The following is a 26,695-nucleotide window of genomic DNA, read 5'->3' as shown; positions in this document are numbered from 1 at the left end:
GCCCAATGGGACAGTTTCTATCCAGATGCCTCGCAATTTCTTCCTTGATGATAGATTCCAGCATCTTCCCTATTACCGAAGTTAAACTCACTGGCCTATAATTTCCTGCTTTCTGCCTACCTCCTTTTTTAAACAGTGGCGTCACGTTTGCTAATTTCCAATCCACCGGGACCACCCCAGAGTCTAGTGAATTTCGGTAAATTATCACTAGTGCATCTGCAATTTCCCTAGCCATCTCTTTTAGCTCTCTGGGATGCATTCCATCAGGGCCAGGAGACTTGTCTACCTTTAGCCCCATTAGCTTGCCCATCACTCCCTCCTTTGTGATAACAATCCTCTCAAGGTCCTCACCTGTCATAGCCTCATTTCTATCAGTCGCTGGCATGTTATTTGTGTCTTCCACTGTGAAGACCGACCCAAAAAACCTGTTCAGTTCCTCAGCCATTTCCTCATTTCCCATTATTAAAACTCCCTTCTCACCCTCTAAAGGACCAATATTTACCTTAGCCACTCTTTTTTGTCTTATATATTTGTAAAAACTTTTACTGTCTGTTTTTATATTCTGAGCAAGTTTACTCTCATACTCTATCTTACTCTTCTTTATAGCTTTTTTAGTAGCTTTCTGTTGCCCCCTAAAGATTTCCCAGTCCTCTAATCTCCCAGCAATCTTTGCCACTTTATATGCTTTTTCCTTCAATTTGATACTCTCCCTTATTTCCTTAGATATCCACGGTCGATTTTCCCTCTTTCTTCCGTCCTTCCTTTTTGTTGGTATAAACCTTTGCTGAGCACTGTGAAAAATCGCTTGGAAGGTTCTCCACTGTTCCTCAACTGTTCCACCATAAAGTCTTAGCTCCCACTCTACCTTAGCTAGTTCTTCTCTCATCCCCTTGTAATCTCCTTTGTTTAAACACAAAACACTAGTATTTGATTTTACTTTCTCACCCTCCATCTGTATTTTAAATTCCACCATATTGTGATCGCTCCTTCCGAGAGGATCCCTAACTATGAGATCATGAATCAATCCTGTCTCATTACACAGGACAAGATCTAGGACCGCTTGTTCCCTCGTAGGTTCCATTACATACTGTTCTAGGAAACTATCGCGGATACATTCTATAAACTCCTCCTCACGGTTGCCTTGACCGACCTGGTTAAACCAATCGACATGTAGATTAAAATCCCCCATGATAACTGCTGTATCATTTCTACATGCATCAGTTATTTCTTTGTTTATTGCCTGCCCCACCATATCGTTACTATTTGGTGGCCGATAGACTACTCCTATCAGTGACTTTTTCGCCTTACTATTCCTGATTTCCACCCAAATGGATTCAACCTTATCCTCCATAGCACCGATGTCATCCCTTACTATTGCCCGGATGTCATCCTTAAATAACAGAGCAACACCACCTCCCTTACCATCCATTCTGTCCTTCCGAATAGTTTGATACCCTCGGATATTTAACTCCCAGTCGTGACCATCCTTTAACCATGTTTCAGTAATGGCCACTAAATCATAGTCATTTACGATGATTTGTGCCACCAACTCATTTACTTTATTCCGAATACTACGAGCATTCAGGTAAAGTACACTTATGTTGGTTTTTTTACCTCTGTTTTGAATCTTAACATCTCCAGTTTTATTCCTTTTGTTATTACTGGGCCTATTCACTGTGCTCCCCTCAGTCACTGTACCTTGTACTGTCGCCCTTATGGATTTCTGACTATGTCTTCTCTGCCTTGCACTTTTCCCCTTACTTCCTTTTGTTTCTGTCCCTGTTTTACTACCTTCCAACTTCCAGCATTGGTTCCCATCCCCCTGCCACATTAGTTTAAACCCTCCCCAACAGCTCTAGCAAACACCCCCCCTAGGACATCGGTTCCAGTCCTGCCCAAGTGCAGACCGTCCGGTTTGTACTGGTCCCACCTCCCCCAGAACCGGTCCCAATGCCCCAGGAATTTGAATCCCTCCCTCTTGCACCATCTCTCGAGCCACGCATTCATCCTATCTATCCTGACATTCCTACTCTGACTAGCTCGTGGCACTGGTAGCAATCCTGAGATTACTACCTTTGAGGTCCTACTTTTTAGTTTAACTCCTAAATCCCTGAATTCCGTTTGTAGGACCTCATCCCGTTTTTTACCTATATCGTTGGTGCCTATGTGCACCACGACAGCTGTCTGTTCACCCTCCCCCCCCAGAATGTCCTGCAGCCGCTCCGAGACATCCTTGACCCTTGCACCAGGGAGGCAACATACCATCCTGGAGTCTCGATTGCGTCCACAGAACCGCCTGTCTATTCCCCTTACGATCGAGTCCCCTATCACTATAGCCCTGCCATTTTTCTTCCTGCCCTGCTGTGCAGCAGAGCCAGCCATGGTGCCATGAACCTGGCTGCTGCTGCCTTCCCCTGGTGAGCCATCTCCCTCAACAGTATCCAAAGCGGTATATCTGTTTTGCAGGGAGATGACCGCAGGGGACACCTGCACTGCCTTCCTACTCTTGCTCTTTCTTTTGGTCACCCATTTTCTATCTCCCTCAGTAACCTTCACCTGCGGTGTGACCAACTCGCTAAACGTGCTATCCACGACCTCCTCAGCATCGCGGATGCTCCAAAGTGAGTCCATCCGCAGCTCCAGAGCCGTCAAGCGGTCTAACAAGAGCTGCAACTGAACACACTTCTTGCACGTGAAGGAGTCAGGGACAGTGGACGTGTCCCTGAGCTCCCACATCGCACACGAGGAGCATGACACGGGTCTGGGATCTCCTGCCATGTCTTAAACCCTTGGTACACTTAAACAACTACAATTTCAAAATAAAAATAAATAAATTAGACAATGAAAAGAAAAAGAGAGACTACTTACCAGTCACTTACCAGGGTTAAAAAGCACCTCCTCACACTCTGCACCGAATTACCTCACTGCACCAAATTACCAAGTTTAAATCTCTCACTCTGTATGAGTCTCACTCCGGATGTGTCTCCTGGAAAAGTGCTCGCTATGTAGGAATACAGCACTCGCCTATCTGATTGGAAAGGTTATGGATTCGCACCCCACTAAAAACCCAGAGTACATCACCAAGGTAGTGATACGGCAGATATCGCAATGGAGCATTGCCTGGCAACTGGGTGCTGCTTGGCGTCATGGTGACAGAGCTCTGCCTGGCGTCATGGTGACAGAGCTCTGCCTGGCGTCATGGTGACGGAGCTCTGCCTGGCGTCATGGTGACGGAGCTCTGCTTGGCGTCATGGTGACAGAGCTCTGCCTGGCGTCATGGTGACAGAGCTCTGCCTGGCGTCATGGTGACCGAGCTCTGCCTGGCGTCATGGTGACCGAGCTCTGCCTGGCGTCATGGTGACGGAGCTCTGCCTGGCGTCATGGTGACGGAGCTCTGCCTGGCGTCATGGTGACGGAGCTCTGCCTGTCGTCATGGTGACGGAGCTCTGCCTGGCGTCATGGTGACGGAGCTCTGCCTGTCGTCATGGTGACGGAGCTCTGCCTGGCGTCATGGTGACGGAGCTCTGCCTGGCGTCATGGTGACGGAGCTCTGCCTGGCGTCATGGTGACGGAGCTCTGCCTGGCGTCATGGTGACAGAGCTCTGCCTGGCGTCATGGTGACGGAGCTCTGCCTGGCGTCATGGTGACGGAGTTCTGCCTGGCGTCATGGTGACGGAGCTCTGCCTGGCGTCATGGTGACAGAGCTCTGCCTGGCGTCATGGTGACGGAGTTCTGCCTGGCGTCATGGTGACGGAGCTCTGCCTGGCGTCATGGTGACAGAGCTCTGCCTAGCGTCATGGTGACAGAGCTCTGCCTGGCGTCATGGTGACGGAGCTCTGCCTGTGACTGCAGACCTTGCAAAACGAGGTCTACCTGATCAAAATGTTTGGATGGAATGAATGCTGGCCCAGCCAGCGACACCCACATCCCATGAACGAATAAAAAGTAAATAAATAAATAAAATATCCTGGGACACTAAGTGGGGTTTAGTTAGGCCAATCCAACCTTTGACTGTGGGAGGAAACTGCAGCACCCGGAGGAAACCCACTTCTACGATTTGTCAAGAAATTTGAAGATTAAAAGCACCAATTTGTCCAATCTCATTTAACTGTGCTCTCATCTCCTCAGCAAACATAGAAAGTTGAATCAGGGAGGAGGCTATCTGACCCATTCTGTACATGCTGGCTGATAAAGAACCATCAATGCAATGTTGCTTTTCCAGTTTGTCAAAACCCTGGAGGTTATAGCACGTCAAGTGCATATCAGAGCTGTTGTTTAAATGCCATGAGGGTTTTTGCCTCTACCTCCCTTTCAAGCAGAGTTCCTGATCCCTGAAACCCTCTGGGTGAAAGAATGACTGCTAATCTCCCTCTAATTTTCTTCCAGTTACTCGATATCTATGTTTCATGCTGCCACTGAAAGGTCCTTCCAATCCACTCTATTCAGGCTCCTTGTAATTTTACAAACCTCAATTAAATCTCCCCTCGGCCTCCTCTGGTCCACTGAAAACAACCCCAAATCTGTCCAGTCTCTCTTAACTACTCTAGACTCCAACCAATAAGGCAGAATAATAAAGCATTTGTCCTCTGAGCCACCTTATCTCACTTCAGGGATGAACAGATATGCACTGCCAAGGTCCAACTGTTCCTCAGCGCTTTCCTTCCATTTATTGTGCACTGCTGCTTTGCCACCTTCTCACTACTCCAGCTTTTTAGCTTAACATAAGAACCAGGAGTCGGCCATCTGGCCCCTCGAGCCTGCTCCGCCATTCAATGAGATCATGGCTGATCTTTTGTGGACTCAGCTCCACTTTCCGGCCCGAACACCATAACTCTTAATCACTTTATTCTTCAAAAAATTATCTATCTTTATCTTAAAAACATGTAATGAAGGAGTCTCAACTGCTTCACTGGGCAAGGAATTCCATAGATTCACAACCCTTTGGGTGAAGAAGTTCCTCCTCAACTCTGTCCTAAATCTACTTCCCCTTATGAGCCCATTGATGCCTTGCTGTAGTTTAGGGCTTTCTGCCTTCCTATCAACCACACGGTCAATTTTCATATCACCTGTATATAGGATTTAGGTGAGTAGAAAATGGATTCTTCACTTGTCTATGTAACTATCACTCCATCACAAGGAAAGGCAAGATTAAATGCTGTGTAAATGCCAGGCCACCTTATCTACCTGTGATATTGCTGCTCATTTCCCACTGTTTTGCTGTCAGTTGTTTTTAAGCCTGCTGTTTGTTGGCTTGTTTTGCAGTGTGTGCAGACACTGGTCGGACACACGGGTGGAGTGTGGTCATCACAGATGAGGGGGAATATAGTGATCAGCGGCTCGACGGATCGTACCCTGAAGGTGTGGAACGCAGAAACGGGCGAATGTATTCACACGCTTTATGGACATGCCTCCACTGTACGGTGCATGCATCTCCATGGCAACAAGTAAGGCAATATCTGCATAAATGGTGCACAAGGCAACTTTACATGTTGTAATTTCCCAAGTAGGAACACACCATTAAATCTTAGCACATACCGAGCAGGAGGGTATGTTCACATTTTCCCACAGTTCTGTTCAATCGTTACCCCATTACCTTTTAACTAACAGTCTGCACTCTTTCTTCAAAACCTCGGTGTGAAAAGTTTTCCTGTATTCATTCTTCCAATGATTATCTTCAATTTCTGCCTCACCCACACCACTGTTACCAATTCATAAACCAATGTAAATCATTTTTCACTTCACCAAAAACCTTCCCGTTTTGACTCCCCCCAAACTCCTGCAACTAGCTGTGATCCAATGAGAAAAGTCCCAATTTATTTGAAGCATTTACATAACCTAACATTTTTTTTTTAAAACCTGTTTTTCTGAGGTTTGATGTTGATCTGGAACCATTACTCAATTCCCAGTTAAAACTCAATCCACTTGCTGTAATGAATCATGGAAACATACAGCAAGGGAGAAACAGTCATGCCTGAAGCAGCTTTCAATCAATTCATACCCTTCCCCACAACCATGCTATTTGTTTCCTTTGTGTTCGTTCAATCCCCTTTTGAAAATTAGATGCAACCTTCTTCCATTCCCATTGATGGGAACACATTCCATGTCAAACAGTGATTTAAAAAGATTCTCATTCTCCTCACCATTATTTTGCCAGTTAGCTTCAATACCCACCTTCCTGCCGCTGCAAACAGTTTGCCCTTGTTTATTAAATGTCTTCCTGGTTGTGATCACAGATTAAATCTCACCTCAACCTTTCATACCTTGAGGAGAACGTCCAACTATTCCAGGTAACTGAAGTGTCTCATTCCTATCATTTTAGAAAATACATTCTCCCCTCCCAACTCTCTCATCGCTTCGCCCACTTCCCTAAAAAAACGAGAGCCTAAATTTTTGGGTTTAGATGAAAAGTTTGAGATTTGCAATAAGAGGGGTCCTGGAGGTTATGTGAATATAAGCTTCTGTTTGAATGAGTGGATCAGTAATGATGTCCTGATGATTGTATCTTTTTGTTTTATCACTTAAAATATATTACATTAGCTTTTAATGAGATTGTTTTTACTTCTGGTCAAAATATTATCTTGTATCCGATCAATGTCGAGAGGTAATAGCCGTGTTCTGAGACATGATATTGATTTGGCCTCCCAGACAGTTTTCTCTCAATCTGCTCTGTGCTTGCTTCCTGTTCAATTTATGTCTGAACCCAGAATAGGAACCTTTGAATTCTAGTCGCCTGTGTGTCTGTGGGGTTCAAGAAGGCAGCTCACTACCACCCTCTCAAGGGCGATTAGAAATGAGCAATAATGTGATTCTCTCCTCCCATGACACTGTGGCACGATAGTTAGTACTGCTACTTCACAGCGGCAGGGACTTGGGTTCAATTCCAGCCTTGGTGACTGTGTGGAGTTTGCACGTTCTCCCCGTGTCTGCGTGGATTTCCTCCGGGTGCTGCAGTTTCCTCCCACAATCCAAAGATGTGCAGGTTAGGTGGATTGGCTGTGCTAAATCGCCCCTTAGTGTTCAAAAGGCTAGGTGGGGTTACGGGGATAGAGCCTAAGAAGGGTGCTCTTTCAGAGGGTTGGTGCAGACTCGATAGGCCAAATGGCCTCCATCTGCACTCGTTCTATGAAAAACAATCCCTGCTTGAGGTATACAAAATTATGAGAGGTATGGACAGGGTGGATAGCAACAAGTTTTTTCCAAGAGTGGGGGTGTCAGTTACAAGGGGTCACGATTTTAAGGTGAGAGGGGGAAAGTTTAAGGGAGATGTGCGTGGAAAGTTTTTTACGCAGAGGGTGGTGGGTGCCTGGAACGCTTTACCAGCGGAGGTGGTAGAGGCGGGCACGATAGCATCATTTAAGAAGCATCTAGACAGGTATATGAACGGGCGGCAACAGAGGGAAGTAGACCTTGGAAAATAGGATACAGGCTTAGATAAAGGATCTGGATCGGCGCAGACTGGGAGGGCCGAAGGGCCTGTTCCTGTGCTGTAATTTTCTTTGTTCTTCGTTCTCAAGCACATGAGAGATATAATGCAGCGTAAAACCATCTCTGCTCTATCAAAATTGTGCATGCTGATGGTCTAAAATGTATATATTTATTACATCAGTGTTACGTTTGTACTCCTGCACTAATTGTCTTTGCAGCAGCACCACTGAACTTGCAGTTGGTGTGTGCTGTGTGTGGGTTTGCGACAGTGTGAGATTGCAACAGTGCTGCCTTTAGTTTGAGACATCTTCCAGCTGGTCACTGGGAAATGTCGGTTTACCCATGGTTTGAGCCAAAGCCCCGAAGGTGGCAATGCTGACAGTAGTAATTCACTGATTTCCCCTGATCTCTGATTAAACATTCGCCTAAATGGAACACAACTTTATTTTGTGTAAAATGAACAATTTGCAGTGTTATCTGAAACACAACTAAAATTGCATGTGCAGTGCAGGTATTATTAATTAATTCAGGGCTACATTCTGCTTTTGTCTTCAATCAATATCTTCACGAGTTGTAAATTTGTCTGATGTCGCTTTAATAATAATCTTTATTGTCACAAGTATGCTTACATTAACACTGCAATGAAGTTACTATGAAAAGCCCCTAGTTGCCACCTGTTCGGGTATAGAGGGAGAATTCAGAATGTCCAATTCATCTAACAGCACGTCTTTCGGGACTTGTGGGAGGAAACCGGAGCTCCCGGAGGAAACGCACGCAGACACTGGGAGAACGTGCAGAGTCCGCACAGACAGTGACCCAAGCCGGGAATTGAACCTGTGACCCTGTCTTCTACTTCAATGTTCTGAAGAATCATGATCAAGCTTATTGTCCAGTATCTTTAGCTGTTAGAAGTGGAGTTTTTCTTTTGAAAAAGAGACTTTCAGGTAATAGTGAAATGGGAAAATGTACAGTGATAGTGACTATGTGACATTGATCTTGAAAAAGAGACCGGTTTGTTAGGCTTAATTACTGTGTTGTAACATGAGTGGAGAAATTGTAATGGCCACAAAAATGTCCTGCAGATGCGTTGCTCGAGAATCCAAATGTTATTTTCTTTCTGTCCCACAGGGTAGTGAGTGGGTCGAGAGACGCAACTCTCAGAGTGTGGGACATAGACACAGGGCGATGCCTACATACACTACTGGGGCATGTGGCTGCAGTCCGATGTGTCCAGTATGATGGGAAGAGGGTTGTGAGCGGTGCCTATGATTACACAGTAAAGGTGTGGGATCCAGAAACTGAAACCTGTGTGCATACTCTTCAGGGGCATACAAACCGTGTGTACTCACTTCAGGTCAGTGCAGTATTCTCTGTGTGTGTTTCTATTTATCTATTGTTCGGATACTGTACAAGAACTCCAAACAATATTTAATTTATAAAACTGTGAGGAAATAATACTTCACTCCAGAGTAATTCTTCTGACCAATCAGTACATTTTATTAAAACAAACTTTAATTTAAGTACAGAATTAACCACGAAAGAGAAGATGTTGGAAAATCTCAGCAGGTCTGGCAGCATCTGTAGGGAGAGAAAAGAGTTAACGTTTCAAGTCAGATGACTCTTTGTCAAAACTTTGATAAATTGCCCTTAGTGACCAAAAGAAAATTAGGAGGGGTTATTGGGTTACGGGGATAGGGTGGAAGTGAGGGCTGAAATGGGTCGGTGCAGACTCGATGGGCCAAATGGCCTCCTTCTGCACTGTGTGTTCTATTCTAACCCCATTTCCCAGCCCTTGGCCCATAGCCGTGTCTGCCCTGGGATTGCAAATGCACATCTAAATACTTCTTAAACATTATGAGGGTCTCTGCCTCCACCCCCCCTTTCAGGCAGCGGGTTCCAAACTCCCACCACCCTTTGGGTAAAAAATAGTTTTTCCTCATATCCCCTTTAAGCCTCCTGCCCCTTACCGTAAATCTCTGCCCCCTGGTCATTGACCCCTCCACCAAGATGAAAAGTTTCTTCCTGTCTACTCTATCTGTGCCCTTCATTTTATACATCCAATCCTGTCCTCCCTCAGCCTCCTCTGCTCCAAGGAAAACATCCCAGTCTATCCAATCCCTCTTCATAACTAACACTCTCCAGCCCAGGCAACATCCTAGTAAATCTCCTCTGCTCCCTTCCCAGTGGCTATCACACCCCTCCTATAATGTGGATTCCAGCACTGCCCACAGTACTCTAGCTGTGGCCTAACCAACGTTTTATACAGTTCCAGTATAACCTCCCTGCTCTGAAACTCAATGCCTCAGCTAATAAAGGCAAGTGTACCATATCCCGCCTTAACCACCGTGTCATAAAACATTACAGCGCAGTACAGGCCCTTCGACCCTCGATGTTGCGCCGACCTGTGAAACCCCTCTAAAGCCCATCTACACTATTCCCTTATCATCCATATGTCTATCCAATGACCATTTAAATGCCCTTAGTGTTGGCGAGTCCACTACTGTTGCAGGCAGGGCATTCCACGCCCTTACTACTCTCCGAGTAAAGAACCTGCCTCTGACATCTGTCCTATATCTATCTCCCCTCAAGTTAAAGCTATGTCCCCTCGTGCTAGACATCACCATCCGAGGAAAAAGGCTCTCACTGTCCACCCTATTTAACCTTCTGATCATCTTGTGTGTCTCAATTAAGTCACCTCTTAACCTTCTTCTATAACGGAAACAGCCTCAAGTCCCTTCCTTCCATACCAGGCAACATCCTGGTAAATCTCCTCTGTATCCTTTCCAATGCTTCCACATCCTTCCTATAATGCGGCGACCAGAACTGCACAGAATACTCCAAATGCGGCCACACCAGAGTTTTGTACAACTGCAACATGACCTCAAGGCTCTGAAACTCAATCCCTCTACCAATAAAAGCTAACGCACCGTACGCCTTCTTAACAACCCTCTCAACCTGGGTGGCAACTTTCAGGCATCTTAGTACATGGTGTTATGGGAGCGGTGTTTTCGGAACCCCAAATTGTATCATGGAGTTCAACCCTTTAATGGATTGTTGCTTTTGAAGCACACGGCTTGTTCCCCAGGTGTGGTATTACAATTATGGACACGTGGTTTTTAAAACAAAACAGTGTTTATTCTATGAACTCAAATTAACCTTTTAAATAAACATTGGATCTCTTATCACCCCTTACTTCAAAGATAACCCCGAAAATAATATAACACTAAATAATCCCTCAAAATGTTAATTTAAACATCCAAAAGACTTCACCTTTAACAAAAGACATGAGGTTACATTCAATATATTTATAGTCTTTGGATTTGCAGACATCCACAGACCAGCTCTGTGTTTTCTTCCTGCAGCTCTTTGCAAAACACACAGACACTCCCAGCTTTCTCCTCAAACTGAAACTAAAAACTTCAAAATGGCTGAGCTAAAGCCCAGCTCCACCCACACTCTGACATCACCTCATTTCTTAAAGGTACATTGCTTAAACATCCATTTCTTAAAGGCACTCTCACATGACAATGGACACCGAGATCTCTCTGCTCATCCACACTACCAAGAATCTTACCATTAGCCCAGTACTCTGTCTTCCTGTTACTCCTTCCAAAATGAATCACCTCACACTTTCCTGCATTAAATTCCATTTGCCACCTCTCAGCCCAGCTCTGCAGCTTATCTATGTCCCTCTGTATCCTATAACATCCTTCCGCACTGTCCACAACTCCACCGACTTTAGTGTCATCTGCAAATTTACTCACCCATCCTTCTACGCCCTCCTCCAAGTCATTTATAAAAATGACAAACGGCAGTGGCCCCAAAACAGATCCTTGTGGTACACCACTAGTAACTGAACTCCAGGCTGAACATTTCCCATCAACCACCACCCTCTGTCTTCTTACAGCTAGCCAATTTCTGATCCAAACTGCTAAATCACCCGGAATCCCATGCCTCCGTACGATCTGCAATAGCCTACTGTGGAGAACCTTATCAAACGCTTTACTGAAATCCATTTACACCACATCAACTGCTTTACCCTCATCCACCTGTTTGGTCACCTTCCCAAAGAACTCAGTAAGGTTTGTGAGGCAAGACCAACCCTTTACAAAACTGTGTTGACTATCCCTAATTATTCCTTTCTAGATGATTATAAATCCTATCTCTTATAAACCTTTCCAAGACTTTGCCCACAACAGAAGTAAGGCTCACTGGTCTATAGTTACCGGGGTTGTCTCTACTCCCCTTCTTGAACAAGGGGACAACATTTGCTACCTCCAGTCTTCTGTCATTATTCCTGTAGACAATGATGACATAAGGCTCAAACGCTCAGCAATCTCCTCCCTAGCTTCCCAGAGAATCCTAGGATAAATCCTATCCGGCCCAAGGGACTTATCTATTTTCACACTTTCCAGAATCGCTAACACCTCCTCCTTATGAACCTCAAGTCCTTCTAGTCTTGTAGCCTGTATCTCAGTATTCTCCTCGACAACATTATCTTTTTCCTGTGTGAATACTGATGAAAAATACTCATTTAGCACTTCCTATCTCTTCGGATTCCACGCACAACTTCCCACTAATGTCCTTGACTGGCCCTACTCTTAGCTTAGTCATTCTTTTATTCCTGGCATATCTATAGAAAGCGTTCGGGTTATCCTTGATTCTACCTGCCAAAGATTTCTCATATCCCCTCCTGGCTCTTCCTAGCTCTCTCTTTAGATCCTTCATAGCTAACTTGTAACTCTCGAACGCCCTAACTGAACCTTCACGTCTCATCTTTACATAAGCTTCCTTCTTCCTCTTGACAAGTGATTCAACTACTTTAGTAAACCAAGGTTCCCTCGCTTGACCACTTCCTCCCTGCCTGACAGGTACATATTATCAAGGACATGCAGTAGCTGTTCCTTGAACAAGCGCCACATTTCGATTGTACCCATCCCCTGCAGTTTCCCTCCCCAACCGATGCATCCTAAGTCTTGCCTCATCGCATCATAACTGCCTTTCCTCCAGCTATAACTCTTGCCCTGCGGTATATACCTATCCCTTTCCATCGCTAAAGTAAACGTAACCGAATTGTGGTCACTCTCACCAAAGTGCTCACCTATCTCCAAATCTGACACCTGTCCTGGTTCATTACCCCGTACCAAATCCAATACGGCCTCGTCTCTCGTTGGCCTATCTACATACTGCATCAGGAAACCCTCCTGCGCACATTGGACAAAAACGGATCCATCTAAAGTACTCGAACTATAGTGTTTCCAGTCAATATTTGGAAAGTTAAAGTCCCCCATAACAACTACCCTGTTACTTTCGCTCCTATCCTGAATCATTTTTGCAGTCCTTTCCTCTATATGTCTGGAACTTTTCGGAGGCCTATAGAAAATTCCCAACAGGGTGACCTCCTTTCCTGTTACTTGTCCTGTTTCTCGCTCCCCGCCCTCCCCGTCTCGCTCCCCGTCTCGCTCCCCGCCCTCCCCGTCTCGCTCCCCGCCCTCCCCGTCTCGCTCCCCGCCCTCCCCGTCTCCCTCCCCGCCTCGCTCCCCGCCTCGCTCCCCGCCCTCCCCGCCTCGCTCCCCGTCTCGCTCCCCGCCCTCCCCGCCTCGCTCCCCGCCCTCCCCGCCTCGCTCCCCGCCCTCCCCGCCTCGCTCCCCGCCCTCCCCGCCTCGCTCCCCGCCCTCCCCGCCCTCCCCGCCTCGCTCCCCGCCCTCCCCGCCGCGCTCCCCGCCCTCCCCGCCTCGCTCCCCGCCCTCCCCGCCTCGCTCCCCGCCCTCCCCGCCTCGCTCCCCGCCCTCCCCGCCTCGCTCCCCGCCCTCCCCGCCTCGCTCCCCGCCTCGCTCCCCGCCCTCCCTGCCTCGCTCCCCGCCCTCCCCGCCTCGCTCCCCGCCTCGCTCCCCGCCTCGCTCCCCGCCTCGCTCCCCGCCTCGCTCCCCGCCTCGCTCCCCGCCCTCCCCGCCTCGCTCCCCGCCCTCCCCGTCTCGCTCCCCGCCCTCCCCGTCTCGCTCCCCGCCCTCCCCGTCTCGCTCCCCGCCCTCCCCGTCTCGCTCCCCCGCCCTCCCCGTCTCGCTCCCCGCCCTCCCCGCCTCGCTCCCCGCCCTCCCCGCCTCGCTCCCCGCCCTCCCTGCCTCGCTCCCCGCCTCGCTCCCCGCCCTCGCTCCCCTTGCTCCCCGCCCTCCCCGCCTCGCTCCCCGCCTCGCTCCCCGCCCTCCCCGCCTCGCTCCCCGCCTCGCTCCCCGCCCTCCCGCCTCGCTCCCCGCCCTCCCCGCCTCGCTCCCCCCGCTCGCTCCCCGCCTCGCTCCCCGCCCTCCCCGCCGCGCTCCCCGTCTCGCTCCCCGTCTCGCTCCCCGTCTCGCTCCCCGCCCTCCCCGCCTCGCTCCCCCCCTACCCGCCTCGCTCCCCCCCTCCCCCTCGCTCCCCGCTCCTCCCCCTCGCTCCCCTCTCCTCCCCCTCGCTCCCCGCTCCTCCCCCTCGCTCCCCGCTCCTCCCCCTCGCTCCCCGCCCTCCCCCCTCGCTCCCCCGCCCTCCCCGCCTCGCTCCCCGCCCTCCCCCTCCTCGCTCCCCGCCCTCCCCGCCTCGCTCCCCGCCCTCCCCGCCTCGCTCCCCGCCCTCCCCGCCTCGCTCCCCGCCCCTCCCGCCTCGCTCCCCCCCTCCCGCCTCGCTCCCCGCCTCCCCGCCTCGCTCCCCGCCCTCCCCGCTCGCTCCCCGCCCTCCCAGCCTCGCTCCCCCGCCCTCCCCGCCTCGCTCCCCGCCCTCCCCGTCTCGCTCCCCGCCCTCCCCGTCTCGCTCCCCGCCCTCCCCGTCTCGCTCCCCGCCCTCCCCGTCTCGCTCCCCCGCCCTCCCGTCTCGCATCCCCCGCACTCCCCGTCTCGCTCCCCCGCCCTCCCGTCCCTCCGATCCCCGCCCTCCCCGTCTCGCTCCCCCGCCCTCCCCTGTCTCGCTCCCGCCCTCCCCGTCTCGCTCCCCGCCCTCCCCGTCTCGCTCCCCCCCTCCCCGTCTCGCTCCCCGCCCTCCCCGCCTCGCTCCCGCCCTCCCCGCCTCGCTCCCCGCCCTCCCCGCCTCGCTCCCCGCCCTCCCCGTCTCGCTCCCCGCCCTCCCCGTCTCGCTCCCCGCCCTCCCCGCCTCGTTCCCCGCCCTCCCCGCCTCGCTCCCCGCCCTCCCCGCCTCGCTCCCGCCCCTCCCTGCCTCCCTCCCCGCCTCGCTCCCCGCCCTCCCCGTCTCGCTCCCCGCCCTCCCCGTCTCGCTCCCCGCCCTCCCCGTCTCGCTCCCCCGCCCTCCCCGTCTCGCTCCCCGCCCTCCCCGTCTCGCTCCCCGCCCTCCCCGTCTCGCTCCCCGCCCTCCCCGTCTCGCTCCCCGCCCTCCCCGTCTCGCTCCCGAGTTGAAATGCTGCTCACAAGCTTCTTCATCTCTGTGTCGATTTTGTTTTTAACACTTTTATGCATCACCTTGTCGCATTTTTCTGTGTTAAGTGTGTTATATAAATGGGGAGAGGCGGGAGGAGAAATGTTTTGGGTGCCCATGTTTGCGTTTATGATAATTTCTCTGCCTTTGCGCAGTATGATGGTGTCCACATCGTCAGCGGCTCCCTAGATACCTCGATACGGGTGTGGGATGCGGAAAATGGGAACTGCCTGCACACTTTAATGGGACACCAATCTCTGACCAGTGGAATGGAATTGAAGGATAACATCCTGGTATCTGGGAATGCAGACTCCACAGTGAAAATCTGGGATATCAAGACGGGCCAATGTTTGCAGACGTTACAAGGTGAGATTGAGAGTTAGAACCAGTTCTACACATTTCCATTGTGAGTGATGAGTGCCAGCTAATCCTCCAAGGCTGGTGGGCTGTGTCTCTCTCTTGGCAGCTGCCTGGCTGCTTCTGTATGTCTGATATACTTTCTAATGCTTCAATCCTTGAAGCAGGAGCAGGTTTGTGCAGCCAGTCCTTGTGGATACCAATCCTATCTTATCTTCTAACATTCAGGGTAAGTGTGAGGTACATGGAAATTAATTCTCCAAAGTAAATTACAGATGAAACCGAGAGCGAATCCATGGTTTTTTCTCGAGCTCACCAAGTAAAACAATCTTGTGGATACTCGGTCTCACCAGGGATCCCAATCTCCTCCGTTGGAGATCACACCTCTGAATTCTCTCCAAAGCTCTTTCCTACTTGGTGAATGACCCACCTCCCAAAGTTTCAATCTCGCTTTCCAAAATTCCTTCTCCCTGGATTGCACTTCGTCTCCTCTTTCCTGGCTTAATTTCAGCTCGACGGCTGCTTTAGCACAGGGCTAAATTGCTGGCTTTGAAAGCAGACCAAGGCAGGCCAGCAGCGAGGGTTCAATACCTGTACCAGCCTCCCCGAACAGGCGCTGGAATGTGGCGACTAGGGGCTTTTCACAGTAACTTCATTTGAAGCCTACTTGTGACAATAAGCGATTTTCATTTTCATTTCAACTTACTCAGCTGGCACGGTCTTGGATTTCGCTCAACTCCTGACTCCTTGTTGTATCCAATGTTATATAACTCCCAGGACCTCCTCTGAGCTCTATTTGATTAACAGGGCTCCCCCCAATCCCTCTGCTCAGATCCTCAGTGCTAACAGCAGCAGCATTTCACTGACCCGTGGCCCGATCTAGGGAAACATTCCAAGACGATCCACCTTTGTTAACGCAGAAACCAATGTAATGGGAATCAGGGAAAACACCCCGTTGGTTGGGGTCATACCCGGCACAAAGGAAGATGGTTGTGGTGGTTGGAGGTCAATCATCTCAGCTCCAGGATATCACTGCAGGAGTTCCTCAGGGTAGTGTCCTCGGCCCCAACCATCTTCAGCTGCTTCATCAATGACCTCCTTTCCAACATAAGGTCAGACGTGGGGATGTTTGCGGATGACTGCACAATGTTCAGCACCATTCACAACTCCTCAGATAATGAAGCAGTCCATGTCCAAATGCAGCAAGACCTGGACAATATCCAGGCTTGGGCTGAAGAGTAGCAAGTTACATTTGTGCCACACAAGTGCCAGGCAATGGCCATCTCCTACAAGAGAGGATCTGACCATCACCCCTTAACCCCTTAGCCATTACCATTGCTGAATCCCCCACAATCAACATCCTGGGGGTTACCATCGATCAGAAACTGAACCAGCCATATGAACACTGGCTACAAGAGCAGGTCAGAGGATATGAATCCTGCAGTGAGTAACTCACCTCCTGACCCCTCAAAGCCTGCCCAGCATCTACAAGACATAAGTCAGGAATGTAATGGAATACTCTCCACTTGCCTGGATGAGCGCATCTCAAGAAGCTCCACACCATCCAGGACAAAGCAGCCCCGCTTGATTGCTCCCCTTCCACAAACATTCAAACCCTCCACCACTGACGCACAGTGACAGCCGTGTGTACCATCTACAAAATGCATTGCAGTAACTCACCAAGGTTCCTTCGGCAGCACCTTCCAAACCCACGACCACCTACATCTCGAAGGACAAGAGCAGCAGATACCTGGGAACCCCACCACCTGGAGGTTCCCCTCCAAGTCACTCACCACCCTGACTTGGAAATATATATATCACTGGCAACATCCTGGAACTCCCTCCCTAACAGCACAGTGGGTGTACCTACACCTCATGGACTGCAGCGGTTCAAGACGGCAGCTCACCCACCACCTTCTGAACGGCAACTAGGGATGGGTAATAAATGCTGGTCTGACCAGCGATGCACACATCCCAGTAAATTTATTTATAAAGACCCAGGGTTTTTGTGGACAACACTAGTGACCTGAAGAAATTGAAGAAATAATTTTCAGCTGAAATGAAAGTTGACGGAATGTCGTAAGTCTCAACTGACCCCTTAACGTTCTTCAAGAAAGCAGAGCTGCCATTGTTCCTAGCCTGCTCCACATCGTCCTTCCATTACCAGTTCAGAGTGGGAACAAGCTGCTGCTCCGTGATCCAGGCACCGAGGACAAATTTAAAACAAACACAGATCTGTTTTTGAAGAAACCACTTTGATTGTTGCTGGCAGCATTCGTACAGAGCCACTAACTAAAGTGATGGGTTTGGTTCCCTTGTGTTCTACAGCTGTGACATGTGCCTGGGAGATCTGCGATGGGAAGGAAATAAATGATGTGTACCTCCAATGCCATCTTTAAATGCTGGGTAGACCTGAACACTGCAATGAAATGAGCAACAGACCCAGAAATGTGTGAAGCAGGGGAGTCTGCGGTTTGGTTACTTTGACCTGGAGCTAGAACATTACAGCGCAGCACAGGCCCTTCGGCCCTCGATGTTGCGCCGACCTGTGAAACCCCTCTAAAGCCCATCTACACTATTCCCTTATCGTCCATATGCCTATCCAATGACCATTTAAATGCCCTTAGTGTTGGCGAGTCCACTACTGTTGCAGGCAGGGCATTCCACGCCCTTACTACTCTCTGAGTAAAGAACCTCCCTCTGACATCTATCCTATATCTATCTCCCCTCAATTTAAAGCTATGTCCCCTCGTGCTGGACATCACCATCCGAGGAAAAAGGCTCTCACTATCTACCCTATCTAACCTTCTGATCATCTTGTATGCCTCAATTAAGTCACCTCTTAACCTTCTTCTCTAACGGAAACAGCCTCAAGTCCCTCAACCTTTCCTCCATAAGATCTTCCCTCCATACCAGGCAACATCCTGGTAAATCTCCTCTGCGTCCTTTCCAATGCTTCCACATCCTTCCTATAATGCGGCGACCAGAACTGCACGCAATACTCCAAATGCAGCCGCACCAGAGTTTTGTACAACTGCAACATTACCTCATGGCTCCGAAACTCAATCCATCTACCAATAAAGGCCAACACACCGAACGCCTTCTTAACAACCCTACCAACCTGGGTGGTAACTTTCAGGGATCTATGTACATGGACACCGAGATCTGTCTGTTCATCCACACTACCAAGAATGTTACTATTAGCCCAGTACTCTGTCTTCCTGTTACTCCTTCCAAAATGAATCACCTCACTCTTTTCTGCATTAAACTCCATTTGCCGCCTCTCAGCCCAGCTCTGCAACTTATCTGCAACATCCTTCCACATTGTTCACAACTCCACCAACTTTAGTGTCATCTGCAAATTTACTCACCCATCCTTCTACCCCCTCCTCCAGGTCATTTATAAAAATGACAAACAGCAGTGGCCCCAAAACAGATCCTTGTGGTACACCACTAGTAACTGAACTCCAGGCTGAACATTTCCCATCAACCACCACCCTCTGTCTTCTTACAGCTAGCCAATTTCTGATCCAAACTGCTAAATCACCCTGAATCCCATGCCTCCGTACGTTCTGCAATAGCCTACCGTGGGGAACCTTATCAAACGCTTTACTGAAATCCATATAAACCACATCAACTGCTTTACCTTCGTCCACCTGTTTGGTCACCGTCCCAAAAAACTCAATAAGGTTTGTGAGGCATGACCTACCCTTCACAAAACCGTGTTGGCTATCGCTAATCAACTTGTTCTTTTCAAGATGATTATAAACCCTATCTCTTATAACCTTTTCCAACATTTTACCCATAACCGAAGTAAGGCTCACAGGTCTATAATTACCAGGGTTGTCTCTACTCTCCTTCTTGAACAGGGGGACAACATTTGCTATCCTCCAGTCTTCTGGCACTATTCCTGTAGACAAAGATGACTTAAAGATCAAAGCCAAAGGCTCAGCAATCTCCTCCCTAGCTTCCCAAAGAATCCTAGGATAAATCCCATCCGGCCCAGGGGACTTATCTATTTTCACACTTTCCAGAATTGCTAACACCTCCTCCTTATGAACCTCAAGCCCTTCTAGTCTAGTAGCCTGTATCTCAGTATTCTCCTCGACAACATTGTCTGCTACTATACTAACGGAATATATTGATTCAGCACCTCTGCTATCTCCTCAGACTCCACGCACAACTTCCCACTACTGTCCTTGACTGGCCCTACTCTTACCCTAGTCATTCTTTTATTCCTGAAAATGAAAAATGAAAATCGCTTATTGTCACGAGTAGGCTTCAATGAAGTTACTGTGAAAAGCTCCTAGTCGCCACATTCCGGCGCCTGTCCTGACATATCTATAGAAAGCTTTAGGGTTATCCTTGATCCTACCTGCCAACGACTTCTCATGTTCCCTCCTGGCTCTTCTTAGCTCTCTCTTTAGGTCCTTCCTGGCTAACTTGTAACTCTCGAGCGCCCTAACTGAAACTTCACGTCTCATCTTTACATAAGTCTCCTCCTTCCTCTTGCCAAGTGATTCAACTACTTTAGTATGAAAATGAAACGAAAATCGCTTATTGTCACGAGTAGGCTTCAATGAAGTTACTGTGAAAAGCCCGTAGTCACCACATTCCGGCGCCTGTCCGGGGAGGCTGGTACGGGAATCGAACCGTGCTGCTGGCCTGCTTGGTCTGCTTTAAAAGCCAGCGATTTAGCCTTGTGAGCTAAACCAGCCCCACGTAATAAATAGTAAACCATGGTTCCCTTGCTCGAACACTTCCTACCTGCCTGACAGGTACATACTTATCAGGGACACGCAGTAGCTGTTCCTTGAACAAGCTCCACATTTCAATTGTGCCCAATCCCCTGCAGTTTCCTTCCCCAACCTATGCATCCTAAGTTTTGCCCCATCGCATCATAATTGCCTTTCCCCCAGCTATAACTCTTCCCCTGCGGTTTATACCTATCCCTTTCCATCGCTAAAGTAAACGTAACTGAATTGTGGTCACTATCACGAAAGTGCTCACCTACCTCCAAATCTAGTGCGGTGCTAATCACCGTGCCGCCCTGGGGCTGTGAGGCAGCAGTGCTAATCACCGTGCCGCCCTGGCGCTGTGAGGCAGCAGTGCTAATCATCGTGCTGCCCTGGCGCTGTGAGGCAGCAGTGCTAATCACCGTGCCGCCCTGGGGCTGTGAGGCAGCGTGCTAATCACCGTGCTGCCCTGGCGCTGTGAGGCAGCAGTGCTAATCACCTTGCTGCCCTGGGGCTGTGAGGCAGCAGTGCTAATCACCGTGCCGCCCTGGGGCTGTGAGGCAGCGTGCTAATCACCGTGCTGCCCTGGCGCTGTGAGGCAGCAGTGCTAATCACCGTGCTGCCCTGGCGCTGTGAGGCAGCAGTGCTAATCACTGTGCTGCCCTGGGGCTGTGAGGCAGCAGTGCTAATCACCGTGCTGCCCTGGCGCTGTGAGGCAGCAGTGCTAATCACCGTGCCGCCCTGGCGCTGTGAGGCAGCAGTGCTAATCACCGTGCCGCCCTGGGGCTGTGAGGCAGCAGTGCTAATCACCGTGCCGCCCTGGCGCTGTGAGGCAGCAGTGCTAATCACCGTGCTGCCCTGGCGCTGTGAGGCAGCAGTGCTAATCACCGTGCTGCCCTGGGGCTGTGGGGCAGCAGTGCTAATCGCCGTGCCGACCTGGGGCTGTGAGGCAGCAGTGCTAATCACTGTGCTGCCCTGGCGCTGTGAGGCAGCAGTGCTAATCACCGTGCTGCCCTGGCGCTGTGAGGCAGCAGTGCTAATCGCCGTGCCGACCTGGGGCTGTGAGGCAGCAGTGCTAATCACTGTGCTGCCCTGGCGCTGTGAGGCAGCAGTGCTAACCACTGTGCCAATTATGCTACTCTGAATTAACAAAATATTAAAATCTTCACACTTTGTGGTTGCTGCTTTGTGATAAATCGGGATTCATTTCTCATGTCTGAACTTGCTGAAAACTGGTTGAGCTGAACAGCTCAACTTGAAATGTTTTATCTGTGAAGTAAACAGCGTTCACCCCCTCCTGAGTGGTTGTTACCAGGTGTGAGGGCGATTTCTAACAAAGTGCGGTGCCTCCTTCTCTTCCCCCTCCCCCCAGGAGCGGCATGTCCATGGTGGGTGAAAATTGAACTATAAACACCAGTCCTCTCTTTTTCCCATTCCAGGTGCAAACAAACACCAAAGTGCTGTCACCTGTCTGCAGTTTATCCAGAAGTTTGTGGTCACAAGTTCAGATGATGGGACAGTGAAACTATGGGATCTGAAAACGGGCGAGTTCATTCGTAACCTCGTAGCACTGGAGAGTGGAGGCAGCGGCGGAGTGGTTTGGCGACTCAGAGCATCCAAAACAAAACTGATTTGTGCAGTGGGCAGTCGGAATGGGACAGAGGAAACCAAACTGCTGGTCCTGGATTTTGATGTGGACATGAAATGATGCTGGTCTGATGGAGGGGTGTGCTGCACGCACTTCTGATCACTCTCTGAGCAGGCAGGACAATCTGCAAACAAATTCCATGCTGTCCATTCCAATTTGCCAAAGAAGACTTGACCTTGCGGGGAAATGGGAGGGTGTCTGCAGAGATCTCGCCAGCAATGATGGGGGCAGCTCCCTGGAAGGGGTGGGGCTGTGTTTTCAAACCTCCAATACTGGACGAGCTGCGAGCTATTTGTGAAAGATTTAAAGCACCTTATACCTGAGCCATCACAGAGGAATGATCTCTGCCGATGACCAGACACTTGGAGACACTTTAAAAAGACTTGCCAAAATTATTAGTAACACAAACCTGTACAGAAAATGGTTATATCTGTATATTATATAAAAGTGTATCTATGTGGATGAATGAGATGAAGCATCCTTAACTACATGTCTATATATTGAAATTGTGTAATGGGAAAACTAATCTATACGTGTGTGTGAGAGAAAGAGAGAGACAGAGTGAAAGGATGGTGCTAAATGGTGTGTGTGTGTGTGTGTGTGTGTGTGCACGCGAGTGTGCAAGGGTTTTCACTGTCATGAGGCGACAAAGACACCTCCCTTGTACATTGTATAAAACGTCTGGGGGGTTTTTGGGGTCGAAACAACAGCATTAAAGCTGTAAATGCTGAGCTTTTTTTAAAAAAAAATTAACAATAAAATGATTGAAGTATAGACTGGGTTTGTGTTCCAAACCAACTTCTTCAAACACAAACCAAGATAATATTTATTATTGTCACAAGTAGGCTTACATTATCACTGCAATGATGTTACTGTGAAAATCCCCTAGTCGCCACACTCCGGCACCTGTTCAGGTACAGAGGGAGAATTCAGAATGTCCAAATTACCTAACAGCACATCTTTCAGGACTTGTGGGAGGAAACTGTAGCACCCGGAGGAAATCCACGCAGACACGGGAGAACGTGCAGACTCCACACAGACATTGACCTGGAACCCTGGAGCTGTGAAGAAACTGTGCTAACCACTGTGCTACCGTGAAGTGGTCCATATGGCCTTTTGAGCCTCTCTGTTATTGTGGAAGATCCTGGCTAATTGCCTTCCTCACATCCACCTTCCTACACACCACATATCCATCAATCTCTGTCTTCAACAATCGAGCATTTGCAGCTCTGTGTTCAAGAATTTCAAATGAAAACACTTCAAGTGAAAATATTTCTCATCTCGTCCTAAATGATCCACTATCCTTAGACTGACCCTGTTTTCTGGATTTATTTTTATATTATTTGTTCTTGGGATGTGGGCGTCGCTGGATGGACCAGCATTTGTTGCCCATCCCTAATTGCCCTTGAACTGAGTGTCTCGCTCGGCCATTTCAGAGGGTAGTAACAAGTCACCCACATCGCTGTGGGTCTGGAGTCACATGTAGGTCAGACCGGGTAAGGACGGCAGATTTCCTTCCCTAAACAACATTAGTGACCCAGATGGGTTTTTACGACAATCAACAATGGTTTCATGGTCATCGTTAGACTTTTTTATTCCAGATTAAATTTTAATTGAATTTTTATTTCGCCATTTGCCCTGGTGGCATTCGAACCCGGGCCCCCAGATCATTACCCTGGATCTCTGGAGTACTAGTCCAGTGACAATACCACCAAGCCACTTGGGGAAATGTCCTTCCACCATCTATTCTATCAAGCCCCTGAAAAATGTTATTTGTTTCGATGAGATCAGCCCTCCAAGCCTGTACCGGTCATGACACCAACCTTGGCCAAAACCCTCAACGCTTCCTTGTGCCGTATCCCTCTATCCCCATCCTATCCATGTGTTTGTCAAAATGCCTTTTGAACGCCGTTAATGTATCTGCTTCCACAACTTACCCTGGCAACACGTTCCAGGCACTCACCACCCTCTGTGTAAAAAAAAAAAAAAAAAAAAAAACCTGCCTCGCACATCTCTAAACTTTGCCTCATGGACCTTAAACCTATGCCCCCCTGGTGACTGACCCCTCCACCCTGGGAAAGAGTGCCTGCCCATCCACTCTATCCATGCCCCTCATAATCTTGTAGACCTCTATCAGGTCACCCCTCAACTTCTGTCATTCTAATGAAAACAGTCCGAGTCTTTTCAGCCTTTCCTCATAGCTAACACACTCCAGACCAGGCAACATCCTGGTAAACCTCCTCTGCACCCTCTCCAAAACCTCTATATCCATCTGGTAGTCTGGCGACCAGAATTGTGCACAATATTCTAAGTGTGGCCGTACCAACTATACAACTAGCATGACTTGCCAGTTTTTATACTCGATGCCCCGTCCAATGAAGGCAAGTATTCTGTTTGCTTTCTTGACTACCTTGCCCACTTGTGCTGCCACTTTCAAAGATCTGTGGGCCTGTACGCCCGCGATGACTTTCTATATTCCCAAGTGTTTTGTCATTTACGGTATATTTCCCCTCTATGTTAAACCTGCCAAAATGGATTACCTCACATTTGTCCAGATTAAACTCCATTTGCCATTTCTCTGCCCAAGTTTCCAACCTATCTATGTCCTGCTGTATCCTCTGACAACCCTCAACACTATCTGCCACTCCACCAACCTTGGTGTCATCCACAAACTTATCACTCAGACCGGCTACATTTTCCTTCAATTTGTTTATGTACACCACAAACACCAGAGGCCCCAGCACCGATCCCTGTGGAACATCACTAGTCACAATTTTCCATTCAGAAAAACACCCTTCTACTGCTACCCTTTGCCTTCTGTGACCGAGCCAGTTCTGTATCCATCTTAACAGCTCACCTCTGATCCCGTGTGACTTCACCTTTTGTACCAGTCTGACATGAGGCACCTTCTCAAAAGCTTTACCGAAGTCCATGTAAACGACATCCCCATATCAATCATCTTTGTCACCGCCTCAAAAAACTCTGATCAAGTTAATGAGACATGACCTCCCCTTCACAAAACCATGCTGTCGATCGCTAATGATTCCATTTGTTTCCAAATGGGGATAAATCCTGTCCCTGAGAATTCTCTCCAATAATTTACCTATTACCGACATGAGGCTCACCGGCCTATAGTTTCCAGGATTATCCCTGCTACAGCGGTACCACATTAGCTATTCTCCAGTCCTCTGGGATGTCCCCTGTAGCCAATGAGGATACAAAGATGTCAGTCAAGGCCCCAGCAATTTCCTCCCTTCCCTCAGTATTCTGGGATAAATCCCACCCGGCCCAGGAGACTTATCTTTCAAAATACCCAATACCTCCTTTTCTATGTTAACATGACCCACACTGTCCACACACCGTACCCAAGAATCATCTTCCGCAAAGTCCTTTTCTTTGGTGAACACTGATGCAAAGTACTCATTTAGTACCCCACCCATTTCCTCTGGCTCAACACAGTGATTCCCCCCCCCCCCCCCCCCCCCCCCCCTGTCCTTAAGTGGTCCAATCCTTTCCCTGGCCACCCTCTTGCTTTTTATATATGAATAAAAAGCTTTGGCATTCACCTTAATCCTACTTACCAAGGACTTTTCATGGCCCCTCCTGGCCCTCTTAATTTCTCACTTCAGTACCTTCCTACTTACTTTATTCTCCTCAAGGGTTTTGACTGTCCTCACCGTTCTAGACCGTACAAAAGTCTCCTTTTTCTTATGGACGAGGTTCACAATATCCCTCGTTATCCAAGGCTCCCTAAACTTCCCATACTTATTCTTCGTTCTCTCAGGACTTTCCTGAATCCTAATCACCCTCGCTTGAAAGACTCCGGCATGTCTAATGTTGATTTACCCTCCAAAAGCCGCACCCAATCCAAATTCTTCATTTCAGTACATAAGAACATAAGAACTAGGAGCAGGAGTAGGCCATCTGGCCCCTCGAGACTGCTCCGCCATTCAATGAGATCATGGCTGATCTTTTGTGGATTCAGCTCCACTTTCCGGCCCGAACACCATAACCCTTAATCCCTTTATTCTTCAAAAAACTCTATCTTTACCTTAAAAACATTTAATGAAGGAGCCTCAACTGCTTCACTGGGCAAGGAATTCCACAGATTCACAACCTTTTGGGTGAAGAAGTTCTTCCTAAACTCAGTCCTAAATCTACTTCCCCTTATTTTGAGGCTATGTCCCCTAGTTCTGCTTTCACCCGCCAGTGGAAACAACCTGTCCGCATCTATCCTATCTATTACCTTCATAATTTTATATGTTTCTATAAGATACCCCCCTCATCCTTCTAAATTCCAACAAGTGCAGTCCCAGTCTACTCAACCTCTCCTCGTAATCCAACCCCTTCAGCTCTGGGATTAACCTAGTGAATCTCCTCTGCACACCCTCCAGTGCCAGTACGTCCTTTCTCAAGTAAGGAGACCAAAACTGAACATAATACTCCAGGTGTGGCCTCACTAACACCTTATACAATTGCAGCATAACCTCCCTAGTCTTAAACTCCATCCCTCTAGCAATGAAGGACAAAATTCCATTTGCCTTCTTAATCACCTATCTTCAAGGCAGTAATCTGCCTCTTTATTTTTGCTTCCAAAGTGAATAACCTCACACATCCAAATTATGCCACTGATTAATCCCTTCTCTTTGTTTCCTCTCTGCCAACCAATTTTCTCTCCACCTCAATACATTTCCCCCAATTCCATGCGCTTTAATTTTGCACAATAATCTCTTATGAGGGACTTTGTCAAACGCCTTCTGAAAGTCCAAATACACCACATCGACTGGCTCCCCCTTGTCAACTCTCTTCGTTACATGGAACAGTACAGCAATGACTGTCCCTAATGACTCTGACTCCACCACCTCTGCTCCCAGGGCATTCCACGCAGCCACCACACTCTGTAAGGAACATCTCCCCTATACCTTCCTTCAATCACCTTAAAATTAGATCCCCTCGTGACAGCCATTCCCACCCTGGGGAAAAGTCTCTGGCTATCCACTCTATCCATGCCTCTCATCACCTTGTACACTTCTATCAAGTCACCTCTCTGCCTTCTTCACTCCAGTGAGAAAAGCCCTAGCTCCCTCAACCTTTCTTCATAAGACATGCCCTCCAGTCCAGGCAGCATCCTGGT

The 26,695-nt window shown here is 48.9% G+C and overlaps 1 protein-coding gene across 3 annotated transcripts in view; it reads left to right on the top strand.

Moving 5' to 3' along the window:
* LOC119977183 (F-box/WD repeat-containing protein 7-like) overlaps positions 1-22,335 on the top strand; it is a 267,076-nt gene extending 244,741 nt beyond the window's left edge. For 2 of the 3 annotated variants that reach the window (XM_038817863.1, XM_038817864.1), the window contains exons 8-11: positions 5,263-5,444; positions 8,554-8,779; positions 14,976-15,186; positions 21,353-21,621. In XM_038817863.1, coding sequence (XP_038673791.1) covers positions 5,263-5,444; positions 8,554-8,779; positions 14,976-15,186; positions 21,353-21,621 — 888 coding nt within the window. Of the gene's footprint in view, positions 1-5,262; positions 5,445-8,553; positions 8,780-14,975; positions 15,187-21,352 lie in introns of all 3 variants that reach the window. The other variant, XM_038817862.1, reaches the window with a different exon arrangement.
* Positions 22,336-26,695: the final 4,360 nt, after the last annotated feature.

The sequence above is a fragment of the Scyliorhinus canicula genome, chromosome 14 (assembly GCF_902713615.1).
Source record: "Scyliorhinus canicula chromosome 14, sScyCan1.1, whole genome shotgun sequence".
In the NCBI taxonomy this organism is placed as follows: domain Eukaryota; kingdom Metazoa; phylum Chordata; class Chondrichthyes; order Carcharhiniformes; family Scyliorhinidae; genus Scyliorhinus; species Scyliorhinus canicula.
Note: the sequence above shows the minus strand (reverse complement) of the source record. Positions and strands in the feature narration are given on the sequence as shown.